The sequence below is a fragment of the Varanus komodoensis genome, unplaced genomic scaffold (assembly GCF_004798865.1).
Source record: "Varanus komodoensis strain SLA01 unplaced genomic scaffold, ASM479886v1 scaffold30, whole genome shotgun sequence".
In the NCBI taxonomy this organism is placed as follows: domain Eukaryota; kingdom Metazoa; phylum Chordata; class Lepidosauria; order Squamata; family Varanidae; genus Varanus; species Varanus komodoensis.
In genome coordinates, this window is record NW_025335762.1 from 8,605,025 (window position 1) to 8,623,064 (window position 18,040).

At 40.7% G+C, this 18,040-nt stretch overlaps 1 protein-coding gene across 1 annotated transcript in view; it reads right to left on the bottom strand.

Moving 5' to 3' along the window:
• The window catches only part of UNC5D (unc-5 netrin receptor D), a 207,579-nt gene extending 190,102 nt beyond the window's left edge, over window positions 1-17,477 (bottom strand). Inside the window, exons 1-2 of the mRNA XM_044437388.1 lie at window positions 17,400-17,477; window positions 16,934-17,186 (exon numbers count right to left, since the gene is read on the bottom strand). Coding sequence (XP_044293323.1) covers window positions 16,934-17,186; window positions 17,400-17,477 — 331 coding nt within the window. The remainder of the gene's footprint in view (window positions 1-16,933; window positions 17,187-17,399) is intronic.
• Between the last annotated feature and the right edge of the window lie 563 nt (window positions 17,478-18,040).

An 18,040-nucleotide genomic window follows, 5' to 3' on the forward strand; every position in this document is an offset into this window, starting at 1 on the left:
ATAGTATTTAATAATACATATGTTAATACATATGTAAATGCATACTTTATATTAAAATATGTAAATATGGATTTTCTATGTTTGAACTCTTGAGACCTGTGCCACAATATTTGAAAAAGGGCAATCAAGCGAGCAGCTGACTTCCAAGTTGCAAATCAATCCATGAGGTGCTGATCAGGTCAACTTGTGGTGGAACTCAGAAAATTTAAATTCCTCACGCATCCCTAGCTGGAACATGTTTTTGTTTTTGCCTGGGTTTGAGGATATATTATTAAGTTATGTTAAGTGATGTCGAGGTTAATTACCAAATAAACTGCAAACTATATTCATTCACTTCCTGTTAAGCAAACTGGGCTGGATGACCCAAGAAATGGAGTCAATGTACACAGGGAAAATGTATGCATATGTATGATGAACAAAGCTAAGAAGTAAACTGCAGTGGAATTAAGGAACTGTAGCAAAATTACACAGAAGGAGTCAGTTAGGTATCATGGCCAGGAAATGCCATGCTTGCTATTGTTAAATGGCACCCCAGAAGGCCAAATTGCATGACTTAAACTCACACATTGGAAATGTGAGTCATGTGCAGTTCCATGCAGGGACTGGCACACAGAGAAAAGTGATTGTGTGATTGCTTCGCCAGAGTGTATCAGTCATCCAGGTTGCAAGATGCTACATTTATTGTCCTACTGCAAGTCTTTGAAAGGAGGCTGGAAGGATGTGTGAGCTGAATTGCAAGCTTGGCATGTGCCAAAGTAATCACACCACTCTCTCACCTCACATTCAACCCGACACAGATCCATCTACCTCCCACTCTCAGCAAATCAATTGGATCATGTGGAATGACTTCACTTAAGCATTGGTTGTCTACCAGTGCTCAGGCCTAGATACAGTATATATTCAATCCAAGTGAAGAAGGACCATAGCACATTTAGATAATTCCCTCCTTCATTGTTCCCTACTAAAGTTTCCAGACCAATGCAGACCTGCACCCCTTCAAGGATATCACCAATTCTGTGCTGGGAAATCGGTGGACCTTCAGATGCTGTTAGGCTCCAACTCTCCTCAGTCCCAAATAGTGTGGCCAATGATCACTCATGATGGGAGGTGTAATCAAACAGCATGTTCCCCACTTCTAATCTATATAATAGGATCACCATTACACATTTCAATGTATAATGAATTGGCATTAATAGAATGTCAATAGAATTAAAAGAAAATGTTTATTACTTTTACAGAATAGGGTTTTCATTTTGTTTTGGGCAAGAGAACTGAAAATTGTGACAAGAGAATTGAGAACTAAGAGGGAAATAGGGGTCTGGCCTCTTCACCTGCTTCTCCCTTTCCTTTCCACTTCCTTGCTTTCATAGTCCTCTGCAATCTGCACCATCTTTACTGATTTTGGGGGCTCACTGTACAGTCAGGGTCAGGTACCATAGGAACTTAACATGCCAGACAAGAAGTTTTGGAAGAAGCAGAATTTACTGAGATGCTCAGATGGATTCTTCATGATCAGGTATAATGCATCTTGTTGGCAGTCTGCATTTTGGTGGGTTCATTCACTGAAGCTCATTCAGCCTCCAGAAATTCTGACCCTCCTGCTATAGCCAAAATCTTGTCAGAAATGGTCTGGAAAGGTGTGGAGCCCAGGGCAGCCCTGAGACCCTAACAGTTTTCCTATTCCTTGTTATTCACATAATGACAAGGGGCAGAGGGATTGGTACAATCAGCCTGTATAAGGTCAGAATGAATATGAAGTTACCATTCTCAGTTTTCTTGGAGAAATTAGCATTCCTAATGCTTTGCAGCAAAGCAGGGACAGGGAAAGAGGAAAAGAGGAGTGACGGAGTGGGTTTCTGAGTGTCCTGTGACCATCTTTTGGCATGAAAAAAAATTCTGATAAGCCAAGAGAAAACACCAGAAACAGTGAGAACTTATATTGCTAATAAATCGGAGTTTCTAGACAAGACTCTTGGCTCTCACAGCAAAAGTTTAATGGATGAAATAATTGCTAGCTATTAGTAATATGTAATTCATAGAATAATGAAATACTAATAATTATATCTGCATCACAGATGCATTCCACTTGGTTTCCCCATTGCAACATCTATGAATCAGAATACAGGCAGGGCAAGCTGTTTGAACGATTCCTGTCACCCAAAGTCAATGGTTTCCAGGAAAAAAAAAAAACCTCTTCAGTAATCCACACACAGAGTGATTTAGTCCAGCTTTGAAAATCTTCATCATTACCTCTGTGCTACATGGGTTAAAGCCTATCAAATCAAAGAGATCTGAGACTTAATAAGAAAATATCCTAGTACAATGTTTGGATAAATAGTCCCATAGAAGCTCTGGATCATGATATTAATGGCATAGCATAGTACATCATCATCATCATATTTTAAAACCACATATTATGAGGGAGCATATTATTGTCCATCAGATGCAATGGTCCTTCATGATTTTAAGCAACCTATACTTCAACATAGACAAAAAGGTGACCTTTTGCTATGTGTCACTTGCAAGCAAGATCCTTCTCACTGATCGAACTGCTGCAATACTGGAATTATCACAGGAAGCCGCTTGGAGGCAGAAGAACTGAAATCTGGCAGTGCAGTTGGAGTGGGCATGAAGGAGAATAGGAGCCTGAGTAGTGTGAATCTGAGCACAACAGAAAGACAGTGGGCCAAGGCAACAAGGAAGGTGGCTACTAAACAGCAGCAACTGCTCACGTTAGCAACTCTCAGCTTTACTTACATCAGCATTCTGAACAAATCTTTCTTTCTTTCTTTCTTTGCATCCAGAGGGATCCTCAAGGAGGAGTAAATAATAAAATAAAAAATAAGATGCAATTGACCTCTGCCTTTTTAATTAATTAAGTGAAGCTACTGCTTTTGTACAAAACTGCTTATTTGTTGCTTAAATGATCTTTGGGCCATGGACAGACTCCAGCACCTGCCCTCCAACAAAACTAGTGCACATGGCCAGTGATTTTATCCAAAATCAAACCTCTACTCTGTGCATGGTGAGGGGAGGGTTGGGCAATAAACTTACCAGACAAGATGTATGCTGGAATGGGCATTTGCTGATATTCTAGGAAAGATTTCTCACACGCAGAATTGCATTTCTTGTTGGCAGTGTGCATTTTGCTGGGCTCAGTTTTCCTAAGGTTCATTCAGTCCTTCAGAAATGCTGACATTGCTGCCACAGGAAGGGTGGGGGAGCAGGGAAACTCAAGTGTCTACTTCATTTAACATCACCTTTCACAAAGATTGCCCAAGGTATATAGATCCCTGGAAAAGGGAAATGTCTCTTTTAACAAAAGTCTGAAAATCACTTTTGAATCACTCCACTACTATAATGAGGATCTCTTTAGAGTGCTTGGACTTCTGCACCCAGCATTCAAAAGAAATAATCTTTTTCCAGGGTGGAAGTGGCAGCGATTTGTCTTCACAAGTGAGCACATCCATTCTCTTCTTAAAGAGGCCAACTTTCTTCTGCATCCTTCCATTAAAGCATTACATGTGCTATGGGCAACCACAAAGTATTCAAAAAGTATGATTTAAAAAATGTTATCCTGATGTTCTAAGTCTGGAACTTTTTAAAATATGAAAATAATAATTATTGTTATTTACTTGTTTTAAGGATGAGCTGAACAGTCTTACTTGGAATGTGTTGATGCATTTGGTGTGTGTGTGGAGGGGTTAATCAAGGGGAAAAATGTATCTCATAAAAACCCAACGTCTTACACTACAGCCCCCATGGTTTTTGAGCCAGAGGGGCCCTAGAGTCTCAGTGCCCCATGGCTACCATAGTCTTCTTCACATGATACCCTGGGCCCTGGTTCTTCATGGAGTCTGGCATGGGCCAAGTGAGGTGGAATGGAGAAGACAGGTAGTTGGGGAACACTTCACACTTAGAACTCTAGACAGAACTGCACATATTAATTTACAGAGTCTCCGTTCATATTCAGCACCATGGAGAGCAACCTGGCAGCTAAGGTAAGGGCAAGTTGCCTCACCCCAGTTTGGGGCCACTCTGAAAAGAGGAAAGAAAGGTAAATGAATGATGTTTGAGGTCAGCAGGATTCTCCAAACATTGCCTTTCATGTTTGCAAAGGCTGTTTGTTCTGTGCAAGCAGGAAACCTGCACAAACCAAGAAGTGATCAAATGGGAGATTTGCACAAGTTTCCCCAAATGATGTGCAAATATCCTTCATAGATGAAGCTAGACTTGATTCAGTCCTCAGAAATAATTTGTACTGGGAACAAACTGGGAACTGGGGATGAAATGATTAGGAATATGTGTCTGAAAATATTTCATATTCATGCTCACTTTTGGAACTTTGAAATGGGGCATGCTTGTCTACTTCATGAGCAAAAACGAAATCCCCATATGTCCTAGGAAAGAGAATGGTGTGGTTGATTTTACTAATGACTTCAACCTATATCCTTTGTAAAAAAAGAAGAAGAAGAAGAAGAAGTCTAAGGCCAGTGTGATATAATTACTTGATATTCATTGCCCTTGAGTCTTTACCCTTCCACCAAAAAGTTCAAGGCAACATAACAACACCCCCTTTTTCTTGCTAACAAACCATATGTCTTAGCTTAGACTTAAAAGTACATGTGAAGAAAGTGGCACATGTGAAACTTCTTCAAAATGCTCTTCAAATACTTCAAAACTTCTTCAAAATCTTAGGGCTAGTTCATCCTGGCCCTAAGAGAGACCCTGTACCACCCTCAATGGCTCACTGTGAAAATTTTGCCAAGCATTTTAAGGAGAAAATCACTCAGATTCATCACGAGCTGGACTCCACTAGTGATTCAGAGCCTTCTGGGGAGGTGCCAATGTTGCCGTCTGGTCCAAAATTGAAGGATGAGTTTCAGTTGTTGTGGCCTGATGATCTGGACAAGGTGCTTGGACAAGTATGTCCCACCACCTGCTTATTGGACCCTTGCCCATCTTGGCTACTTAACAAAGCCAAGCACGGGATAGGGACCTGGATCCTGGAGGTTGTCAGCGCCTCTCTGAGGGATGGCCGGGTACCTGACCCTTTAAAGTAGGCGGTAGTCCGACCAGTCCTAAAGAAGGCATCCATGGATCCAGAGATGGCCACCAATTATAGACCGGTAGCCAACATCCCATTTCTGGGCAAGGTGTTAGAGCGAGTGGTGATGGGACAACTCCAAGCACTCTTGGATGAGACTGATTATCTGGACCCATTTCAGTCCGACTTCAGACCCGGGTATGCTACTGAATCTGCCTTGGTCGCCCTGTATGATGACCTGTGCAGGGAGAGAGTCAGGGGGAGTGCGTCCCTGTTGGTTCTCCTGGACCTCTCAGCGGCTAGGAGTGGTGGTCCAGCTCCTATCTCAATGGCCATTTACAGAAGGTGGTGCTGGGGGACTATGGCTCCGTGCCATGGCAGCTATGGAGTTCCTCAGGGATCCATCTTGTCCCCCTTGCTATTTAACATCTACATGAAACCGCTGGGAGAGGTCATTAGGAGGTGTGGGCTGCTGAATCATCAGTACGCTGACGATACCCAGCTCTACCTCTCGTTTTCAACCAATCCAGGTGAGGTAGTGGCTGTACTGAACTGGTGCCTGGCCGAGGTAATGGGCTGAATGAGGGCCAATAAACTGAAGCTCAATCCAGACAAGACAGAGGTCCTGTTGGTAGGCGGGTCAGGCTTCGGGGCAGGGGACCTCGACCTTGTCCTGAATGGGGTTGCACTCCCTTTTAAGGACAGGGTCTGCAGCTTGGGAGTGCTCCTCGATCCAGAGCTATCGTTGGAAGCTCAAGTAACAGCGGTGGTGAGGAGCACTTTCCTTCAGCTTCGGGTGATCCATCAGCTGCGTCCCTACCTGGAGAACGATTGCCTGGTGACAGTGACACACGCTGGTTACTTCCCGATTAGACTTCTGTAACACGCTCTACGTGGGGCTGCCCTTGAAGACGGTCTGGCTACTTCAGATGGTGCAAAATAGAGCTGCCAGGATGCTGATGGGGACTGGGCATTGTGTTCACATAACTTCAGTCCTCTGTCAGCTTCACTGGCTCCCCATTGAAGTCCAGGCCCAATTCAAGGTGCTATAAAGCCCTAAATGGCTTGGGACCTGGTTACCTAAAGGAGCGCTTGCGTCCACATATGCCCTCCCACCCCTTGAGATCGGTGGCAGAAGTCCTTCTCCGGGAGCACTCTGTGAAAGATAATAGGAGGGTGAGTACCCGGAGAAGGGCTTTCTCTGTGGTGGCACCCAACTTATGGAACACGCTCCCCAGGGAGGTCCACCTGGCACCGTTGTTATTTGCTTTTTGGTGCCAGGCAAGGCTTTTTTACTTAAACGTTATTTTAATTGTTGATTTTATTTATTGATTTTTAACAATTTTTTGCCAGGATGTCTCCAATATTATATGTAATTGTACTGATTGTATTTATTTATGGTTTGGAAGCCACCGCAAGGCTTATGTGAATGGGGCGGCATATAAGTTCTCCAAATAAATAAATAAAATACATTTATTAATGCAACTCACTGGGAAAATGCAGAACTGAAAAAGAGGAAAGGTAACAAGGGCATCTTTACAATATCTAGAGTTGCTTCCAATCCTTATAGACCCAGGATTGTTTTGAGGAGGTTATGCAGGCTTAAACATTAATATAAGTCTGTTGCAACAGTAGATCTGCTTCTTCCAATTCACTCGCATGCACAGTTCTGGCTGAGTACCACACAACTGGCCTGATTGGACTGAGATGACTTGGTAAGCCGTTTCACTGAACAGAGACTTGGAGATGTATTTTTATAATCTAAATCCAACAGTCTAACTGCTACACCACCATGGTTCAGAGTAGTTCACAGAGTAACTTTATTTAACTTCATTATGTGACATTAACATGAGTGCATCTTACTAACGATTGCACGACTTTGACAGGTTTTCATGCATTAGAACCAGATTTCCCAAGTGTATTGAATGATTATTGCATGACTCATACAGATTTTTATTCCATATTTCCAGTATTTTAGGACATTAGGGAGGCTTTCAAAAATGGTTAGTTACAGAAACTGCTTGCAATTTCAGGAGAGTGGGCTTCCACAATAGATTTCTGCCAGAGGGCAAAAGGGCAGGCTCTTTCACACTAGGAATAGGTGAGAAAACCTCCTCTTCAGGGTGTTTTGTGTGTTTAACATTTGTGCACAATCTGCATACCCCAAATCCATAGTTCTGTGAGTTGTGTGATGTAGTTGGTCCACTGCACATAGAAATGGGCATATTAAGAGAAAGTGCACTCAGTGTGATCATTTGACAAAACTGCACACAATAATGCATTTCAACTCTTAAGCATGAATTAGAAAAAATATGCAGGATTAGGGAAAATAAACATGAATTAGGGAAAATATTATATTTGTACCAGCAAAACTGAAGCTCACATAAGTTTGCTGAATTGCTTTTCAATGCTCATTTCATGTCACATCTGTCCCTGATTGAAAAAAATAGTTTTTGTTTTCTTTTCATATGCAAATCCATGCATGTTTTGCAAATAAACATATCAGTTGCATGCATCTTTGAAATGTGCATATTCTCCTCCCATTGAATAAAGTGTGTTCATGTGTATTTTCCAAAAGCACACATTTTCATCACTGTTGTGATTCATGCATGCTGAATCTATGCATGAATGCATTTTTGTCTTCAAACAGCATTACAAGCTCACATCTGAGCAGACTTAGACCATAAACAGCCTCTGATTTTGTGTTAATCCTGAGAGTTGCTAACTGGGTAAATCCTGATCTTAAATGAATGGAAATTCCTTTCCCTACTCAGCAGTGATTACCCATCACCTCCGTGGCAAAACAGATAACAATCTACTAATCAGAATACATTCTACAACCAGAATTCCACCATCCTTACTCGTCTTAGCTACATCTTGTCTTGTTCTGAGGAGTCATAAGTAGGTCTGGGGAGTATTTCCTGATTTGCCTAGTCTATACTATAAAATTTGAGACTGGGAAATTTCAGGCCTTCAGATGCCACATATACTAGGAAGAATTAACTTCTTTATTTTTTCTGCTGTACAATTGATATCTCAATAAAAATAAAGAAATAAAAAAATGAAACATCAAGCTGTGACACAACAGGGACTACACCGCACCAATTGCCAGAGCAAATGAATTCATCTATTTTGAAAATGAGCTGGCTGCAGGCTAGAATACCTGTACTAGTAATTTAAAGGTGGATAATTAAAAAAGCTGAGTCTTGTTCCATTTTTTAAAGCTAATGATTAATCAAAACTAAAATGTATTTTGCAAGTTATTCCTAGGAAAAATGGAGGTGTGATTAAACAGCATTTTTCTGTTTTAAAAAAGCAAGTTGGAAAGCCCTCAAACACTGAAAAATATTGTTGAAGATGATGATGACAGTAAAGACAGTGATGACAACATCATTAGTTGTGGCACAGTGCCAGAATATCATAACAGTTGTTTTCAGTACTGTTGGGAAAATTTGGATAAATCCTGTCAGAAAAACATTGCTTCTGTGTGCTTTTGCATTGTGGAAGCAATCCTGTACTCCTTCTCAAACCAAGCTAAGTCACTGTTTAAAATGGCATTCCTCCCCCACTCCTTTCTCTCACTTTTAGCTGTAAGCTACAGTAGACAGGCCATTTAGTCCAAATATACATTATATACCTTCACAATTATTAAATAATCCTCCAAAAAGAATTCACAGTTTACCAGGAAGTATCTTTTCCTAGCCCAGAGGCCTTCATGTGCCCTGGCCATTCAGATGCATTACTTAGGGTCTGAGTCTAGAAGAGCTTCTGAGTTCATGAATAGTTTGTGAGTTCATGTGAGTTCATGTGAGTTTCGCAGCTGGGTCAATGTAATTAGATCTGGTTTTGAACCTCATTGGCTTTGGTTGTGGACACCCAGGAAGCATGGGGGTTTCAGAATCTTGGCTTACTACCCCATGGACACCTGTGCATCAAAATGCGGGGTGGTGTAGATGGCCATGGGCAGCACCTGTGGGGTTGTCATGGAAGCGCTTGGTATTTTGATGTAAAACAGCATGGTCAAACCTAACTCAGAGAACCCAATCTAAATTGGCCCCAGAGGGTTCATTTGATTAGAATTGGCTACACCTCTTGCAAAAGCATCTGGCAGAAATACATCCTAAGGAGATGGAATAAGGGTTGGTTTAGTCCAAGCTGGTGGAGGAGAAAAAGCTAGCTAATATGGTATTGGTGCACCAGGAAAGATCTACACATGTGAGTACATGTTTGCACTGGGGTTTGTGTAGAGTTTTATGTTCACTGTTTGTGAAAGTCTTGTGTTCATTGTTGCTGTCTGTGTTTTCTGTCTTGTCTGTTTGTATTTTAAAGTGTTCCCCTTTCTGGGAGGTAGGCATAGCCCAGAGTGGGTTTTGGGGGTTCTTCAGGAAATAGAAGCTCCCCAAGCAGCCGCACCAATCTGTCCTCTTCAGGGTACGGTTGAAAGCAAGGGCGTGGATTGGTGTTCTTGCCCCTGAGATGAGGATGTGTGAACCTGGCTTTGATTGAGAAATAGATTCATGAGGTCATTTGCCTGAGCCCAAGCATGGCTGAGTCCGGCTGGGCAAAAGGTGATGTTCAGGGCATGTTGTGTGTGAGATTCTTTCCTTCCCCCATTCCTTCTATATGAACTTGAGCTGGGAAGTAAGGAAATGTGTGGCCCTTGAATTGGGCTTGCAAACACAGGTCCTACCCAGTTTTCTGGACATCCTCAATAAGCTTATCCTGTGTGAAAGCTCTATATAAAAGAGGGGTTATATAGAAACATTTTTATGCAGGTCCTTTCCTTGTCAGAAACTGGGAACACTGTTTTAATGTCTTGCAAGTTTTTTCAGCCTCTAAAAATGCTTTCCTTGCAAGTTCCTGGGGAGGATTTTAAGGTTCTAGGATAGCTTTTGGGTCGTACTTTGGACCAAGAAAGATGAAAACTACATCTGAGGGGCTGCAGAGGCTAAATGGATTCAGAAAATCCAGCCCATCAGATATTGCTGGAGTATGTTTGTGAAGGAAGGCATGGTAGGAAGGAAGGGGGGATTTGTTCAGGAGGAAACATATGCAAAAGGAAAGCACTGTGTGGTGTGGTTGTAATTTCATGGTTTGGATTGGAATTTTGTAGTTGATTGTTGCAAGTGAAAGTATAGGCAAGTGGGCAGATGGATTGTGGAAAGGAAAGGAAAGAAAAGGTAGGAGGGGGATCCTGCTTATCCTGAAGGGATTCCCAGAGAAAGAAAAGAAAAGGGAATGAAAAGTGAAGCAAAGATGCAGAAGGGAAGGGTTTTTCTTTTATGTGTTGAGGAGGTTTTTGGAAAAATAGTGGAAATTGGATGGTTGTGTTCAGCAGTTAGCCTAAGCAGTAGCAGGTTGGAGTTCAACAGGGCAGAGTGTAAAAACAGGGGGAGATAGATTGCAGTTAACCATTAATAAATATTTCTGCCCAAATTGGCTGGTTTTTCTCCCCCTGTTGAACTTGCAACTGTTTGGAATGTGGGGTTTGAATGAAAGGCAAAGAGATTTTTTTTCCTGGATGTTATGTGTATGCCATGTGAGAATGAGGGTGCATTTGAATTCTTTGATTCAAGGAGTGCATGGTGCTTGGGTGAGAGAGAATTTTAAGAGTTTTGGTAAATGGTGATTTGGTACTTTTTCTACTGGAAAAAAAATGAAAGACATTTGTAACTTTTGGAGTAAAGACAAGAAAAACGAATGAAAAAAAGGAGGAATGGTCTACCTTGCTAAGAGCACCCCTGTTATTTTAGAGACAGTAACTGCAGCCTCATCTCTGGGTTTGGTCTGGCCAACTGAATTCAGGGAAATCTGTGCTGGAAATTATGGATTTCTTGACTCTGTGGGCTTGGCTATTCCACAGAGCCAAGAAAAGGGGGGATGCTCTGGCAGGAAGGTACCACCACTTTGTGAGTGCTGCAGAAGCAGCACATGCACAGCCTCTGAGCATGTGCAGAGTTCAAAGTACTTTAGGAAGACTGAGTGGCTCTGCTTCCAGCCACAGATTGGAGGCGGGCTTGCACTAGTTCTCAAAAGAAAGTCTTGGGAGTGTCTAGAAAACTCTCAAAAGAAATCTTGGTGTCTTAAAAAAATAAAATAAAAAAATAATTAAAAAAGGTTGTGTAACTGAGGCAAGGCATTTGAGGTTCAAAGCTTGTATTGCCTCAGGAAAAATTCTGCCAGGGAATGTTTGGGTTAAAAGAAAGAACTTTAAGCACTCTCAATGAGGAGCTAGGGGATTTTTTTTTTAAGGAAGGGAATCCTTCCAAAAAGCAATGTTGTGAGCATGTGTCAATAACTTCCAATTTCCTGTGCAACATGACACTCTGGGACTATGTATGTGTGTGCGTGCACATGCATGCAGTGGGAAGGATTTCTTTTCAAATCTATAAGGCTACTTTTCCCTTTTGAGTTGAACAAAAAGTTTGTTTCCTTTTTCCCTTTTGCAATGTTGCCAAATATTTTTGATCAGGCCCAGAAATTCACAAGGAAAAGAATCTGTGGGATGTGTTTTATACCAATATTAAAAGCGGATTATGATAATGATAGTGATAATGATAGTTACTGTTGTTATTGTTGTATTGATGTTGCTAAAAGAAATTTCCCTTACAGTAGCCTAATGTTTGTTGGGGACTGAGCCCATTTGCCAGCCCAAGGATGTGGGCAGCTAAAATGGCAAGTTCTCTGTTACTGTTTTTGGTGAAGCATTAGTAATTTAGTTTAAAGAAATATTGGCTAAAAGATACTATACGTATTAGTTATCATCAAATAGATAAATTAATGATGCTTTTAAAGATGCTAAGTGGATGTTTTTGATTTTATCAGTATTTGAAAATAAGAAAATTCATTATAGGTATTAATAGTCACCAAATACAGTTGTTAAGCCATTTTTAGAGATGATAAATGGATGCTTTTGATGTTATTTGTAATTGTAAAGATTATTCTCTTTCTTTCTCTTTGTTCCTCTTTTCATCTTAAAAAGGGATGATTTAAATAGGCTGATATGTGCACATGAGATACAGAAAGGCTAATTTAATGTGGTTGGTGAAAACTTAACAACTTAGCTTAATGAAACATTGTTAAATGGATATCTTTGATTATATTTGAAATTGAAAATAGGAGAACTTACTATTTTAAAAAAAATGAATGACTTATATGGGTTGGTAAGTTTATATGTGATACTGTATGGAGTTAACTGTATTTGATTAAATGGAGTTTAAGTCAGATGAAACATTAGTGAGTTTAAAGAAAATTAGCTTAATGTTATCACTTAGCAGAGTAGTTAGAATGCCCTTTGAGATGTCAAATAGATCCTTTTTGAAGTTACTAGTAATCGTGGTAGTGAGGAAGTTATTTTTTATTAGAAAAATGGATAGATTCTGAATTGTTCAGAAATGTTTAGATGAAATCTATCACTGAAGAAGAAAGAAGATGTTGCAATTTCACCCAACCTGGAAAAGCTTCCCTTAAATAATGGTCAAGAGAAACGGGATTTTGCAAGAAAAGATGGGATTGATTTTACCAATAAAAGAAGATGGAAGAAGGAAGATAGTGACTTCTATCAAATTTGGAATTACATTTTTATTTGGCTGGAGAAACAGGACTTGGTTTTGATCTAAAGATGTTTTCATGTTTTTATAAAAGGATTATAGTATGCCCATAGAATGTTAAAAGACATGTTGTAGGGGGCTGACCCAGTAAATCTGATGTGTGTGATGACTGATATGTGTAGTTTTAGTTTAAAATCTTAATTAAAAAAAAATAAAGTCACACATAGGTGGTGATAATTAGTTTACTGCTCTTATAACACAATGTGATCTGTTGCATTAAAACAATGTAAATCTGAAAAAATGTCAGTGATCGTATTTGTTATCTGTGTATTGAAATGTCCCTCTGAAAGAGATGAAGGAATTGTGGCTCTTAAATACACTACTGCTGTATTACTAAATTGTTCACAAACAGGTTTGCTCTGCTATCATCTTGCAAGAAGTTCTGCTGTTAGATCAAACTTTCTCAATTTGTTGCACTCTAGATCTTTGGATGGGACTGCAGGTGGCGCAGTGGTTTAAACCGCTGTGCTGCTGGGCTGGTTGATCGAAAGGTCGCCGGTTTGAATCTGCACAACAGGGTGAGTTCCCATTGCTCCATCCCAGCTCCTGCCAACCTTGCCATTTGAAAGCATGCAAATGCAAGTAGATAAAAAGGTACCACTTTGGTGGACAGGTAACAGCGTTTCATGCACTTCGGTGTTTAGTCATGCTGGCCACATGACCACGGAGACTGTCTGGGGACAAATGCTGGCTCCCTGAGCTAGGAAACGGAGATGAGCACCACCCCCTAGAGTCAGGCATGACTGGACTTAATGTCAAGGGGAAACCTTTACCTTTTTTTAGATCTTTGGACTACAGGTCCAAGAGCACTCCATAGTCAGAGAAGATGGGAGCTGTATACCCAAATTCTGTAGGGCACCAGGATGGGGATGGAAGCTGCATATGCATTTCCCCCAGAGGGCTTATTCAATGCACACTTAAACAAACATTGTGCAGTTACAGTTATGCAATCACTGGATAACCGTTGGAGAAGGTCAAGTTATCCATTTATATTAGGTGATTGTGTGGCTATAGAAAAACAAAAGATTTGCACATCTTTCATTCTTGCTCTCTGTGCATATCAAGCAGTTACAGATTGATAGAGGGCACTTGGGTTTCTAAGAGCCGACTCCCTCCTCTTTGCCTAGAAGTCAATGAATAAGAGATATTTTGTTTGGACACTGGTGGGGAACTGCTGAGATTTACCTTCTCATCAAGACTACAAACAGGGGCTGTGGTGGGAAAACCCAGACCAGGCTACTTCATCAGTCCAGCTGACTAAATAGAAATGCTGCAGCCAGATCGTATTCAGCTGGGTGGATATACACAGAGTGGAATAAGCTAGAGCAGTGGCAGAACCTGCATAAACCATGGAGAAAGGGCATGCCTACTGCCAGGAGTTAATAAAGGAACTGGGGAAGGAGAGGAAGAGGAAGATGGATGAGGAAAAAGTGTTCCAACAGCTAAGAGGGCATGAAGAATAGCAGGACAAACAGAGAGAAGAAAGGGGAGTCAACTTTGGGAAAGGAGATACAGATGGGAGGCCAGACCAAACAGTGGCAAACAAGAATGATTCTGGTCAGCCGCTGTCCAATCACCATGAAAATGGGGGAGGGCGGACTTCCTGTGCCTTACCTGCTCCTACAAGCCTAGAAGGAAAGCAGAGAAAAGAAATATGGTTTCTGCAGTAGTTATGAGAGAAATATTGAAGAAGCCAGAAATGGGTGTGCCCCAAGTGCAGACTGTAATGTATATTTATCTGATACCTTAGCCATCTTAGGAGAAAAAGATATAACTCTTATGCTATTTGTATTATGTTTTGTGTTTAATTGATTGTTGTAAACCACCCAGACTGCTTCAGCTATTGGGAAGGATGGAAAATAAATTGATTGATGGGATGAAATCCTTGTCCTGAAAGGGAAGTTATGGGACTGGGGGAAGTTGGGATATCTAACTAGCAGTGCTCAGTGAACTGAACCATTGCATCTGTTATATCATGAAAATGGTATCTCAGAAGAGATGGTAGAAGATGGGTGTTTTGGTGCTTCTCTTCCTCTGGTGGCTTTTCTGATGTGCTTGTCTCAGTTTAGAAAGATCCAAACTGAGATACTTGCTGCCTACTAATAACAAGAAGACAGCTTTTTTTAGACAGATACAGGCAGAATGACAAATGCATGAGATAAATCACAGAATTCACTGTGTTAAACTAGTCATGAATGTTGAAAGAAACCTTTTTTAAAAATCTGCACTTTCTGGTTGTTGCCAAGTTTTGAACTATATCTATTTATATATGTTATTTAATTTCATTTCTATGCACTCAATACTCAAAGCTATTCAAAGAAATGTTTCAAAATATCGTTTGGGGGATTTTTCACATGTATGTGTTATCATGAAGAAAATTGGTCATTTCGTTTTGAAATCCATGCAGCTTGATGGAGCTGCATATGCTATTGGAGAGGGCAAGGATTCCAAGAGACTTGTTCATGTAGTTTCAAGTATGATTTCAGTCTCCATTTTCTTGAGCCATACATCCTCAAAAGAGGGAGTATGATCATTTCACCTCTATGCCCACATTTAAGATGTTCCATCTTACTCCTTTCTGCCATTAATTCAAGACTTATGATAGCATATATGCACAAAACTGACTCTCCTTAACCATAAAGAGAGAAATATAGACCTCTTTCTCTGGCGACAGGAGGGAGGCAGTGGGAAGTAAAGAGGTGACTATTAAATTCTTTCCTATCTGCAAATAAATAATAAACCAGAGAGAATGTTGGTGGATACTCTCTTTTCTTCAGAATCTGACACACATGGTTACCTTATTTCCAACACTCTTTACAATATGTTCTTCCATACCCTCAAACACTATTCTCCATTCAAGGAGATTGTTGTTCCCCACTCCCTCTAGGAACAAATCACATATTATTTCCAGAACTAAGTTGCCTAGCAATCTGGCAGTTAAGGTGGAAAAGTGGGAAGGGAAGTAATAACAAAACAGAGTTTGGAAATTACAAGGCAGCAACCATTAAATTGGTTTGTAATACTTATCAAGATGTTTCTAAATGAGAATGGATATAGTATTTGCTGAAAGCCTGATCAAATCAGACTATCATTTCTCAACTTCTTTCCCAGTCCTTTTGATCCCTTGCTTTGCAGATAGGCTGATATTGCAAAATGGAGTTTCTCCATTTAGCTTCATTACCTGCCAAAGACCTACTAGGGAGATAATATGCTGACTGACATATTGGTACACCTTTTCAAACTGGTACCCTTACCCATGCAGTTTGGGATGAGAGGAGTTGCTGGGTGGTGTCACCATCCAATTTATCATGTTCCCCCAACAATGAAAACATGCCACAATTGTGGTAGGTTGAGCAAGGGATGGAGAATCAAGACAAGAGATGATGTGTCTTTAATTGGCCCAAAGATCCTGGAAAAAAAAGGAACATGGGCAGAAGCAGAAGCCAAAAAACTAAATGCAGAGAATGAGGATGAAGCAGGAGTAAAGAGACTTGTATAGATTGCCTCAAGGGATAAACAGGAATAGAAGAAAGACCAGAAGGGGACCAAAGAGGGTTGGAGGATGACAAGGATATTAATTAGTTCATGACATGGATTGAAAGAGACTGTCAGAAGGACCCCAAACAACAATATAAGAAAAAAGCTGAGTGAAGAACATAAAGAAAATGAAACAGCCCAGAATCCCAGGTAAATGATTGGATCCTGAACAAAATGGGCCTTTTGAGAGCCTGCCCAGTGATGGAAGAAGAGTCAGGGTGAGGTGGCAGGATGGACGAGATTGCCACTTCTGAACCTTGTAGCCCACAGTAGATACACCTGAGCCCTCACTTTTCAAAGCTTATGTGCATCAAGAACTGATCACTCTCAGTTTCTTAGCTAACATTTGCAGTCCAATCAATAAATTAGGAATTAATCCAAACATGTTTTGAACAGTTTATAAATCCTCCTCCCCTCCCCACAAAGGAAATAAGACTTGCTGAAATATGTTGGGCAACAATAAAAGGTTTTCCCTTGGGAACCTGAGTCTTCCATTTCACTCTCTTCCACTGGTTCCATTTTCCAAGCACATGCGTTAAGGTGGTTAGAAAATATAGGACAGAGGAACTGGTCAGAATGGCGCAGATTCAATGAAGCAGCTTGTTATTGGGATATTAGAAATGGTTGAAATTGAATCGTCTATTGGTGGGTCTTCTATACATGTTCCAGTATGTCTTGCTCCTTTTCTCAGGAAATAAGTACATACTGAATGCCACGTGAAGTCCCAGCTCTCCCTTACCTGTACTTGTATCCATACTCTCTTCAGACACGTGCTCATTCTGGTGCACCCATTCCCCGTTGCACTTGAAGAAGATTTGCATTGCAGGCCTGGCTCTGCAGCGTAACACTATAGGGTTGCTTTTAATGATGTAGGCATCATCTGGCTCTTGCATAAAATGGGGCAGAGTCCCAGGTGCAGATGGGATGGACTCTGGGAGTGTTTCACTATTGTCGTTTCCTGTAATTGCAAAAGAAAGGACATGTAATCTTAACTAAACATCCCCAAAAGCATATGCTAAATCTGTACCAAAGCATCAGCTACTGTAATTGGAATCCATTGGCGTGTCACATAGCACTTGGGACATCCAGGCAAGAGGGAGACATTGAACTGAAAACCGCCATGGCATGGTTTGAAGGTACATGATGCAATGCCCTGCAAGTTCATCAGCTCTAGGAGCTGCTTGGTGCCTTGGTGAGGAGAGCACCTCGAGGACCATGTGTTTAACACCTTGGGGGCTCCATTTTCGCATATGAACAATGTTCCTGGCTGGTCCTTGTTCCATTTTAAGGGGAATTGTGACATAGTCCACTTTATGATTGGCATTGGTGTTTATATCAAAACATATCACATTTTAAAAAATCTGCCTATACGAAAAGTATTATACAAAGAATTTTAAATGTATGAAATTTCTCTTTCTTTGCAATTTTAAGTCTATAAAATGTATAAACTGGATGTGCTATTAGTGGTAATTTTGCTTGGTGTAATATTTCTAAAAACTATCATACCGAATGCGAGTCTGAATCTAAATGTTATAGCAGCTGCAGGGAACTAAAAGCCTTCCAGATATAGATGTACTAAAACTCTCAGTCTTAATGTTTGCTGCACATGCTGGAATGACTGATGGGACGTGGTGTCCAGCAACAGTTGGAGGGGCCTCAGGATTTCCCCAATCCTGATTATAGAGTACTAGTACTAGTTTTCACATTCACTATATTGCACCTAAACACTCCTTAATATACTGCTAAAAGAACGCAGTTCACACATTTATGGCATGTCAAGCTCAGCCTCCTAGGCTTTATTACATTCATGCATCAGCAGTACCAAAAAGCTTTAAATGATTTGAGC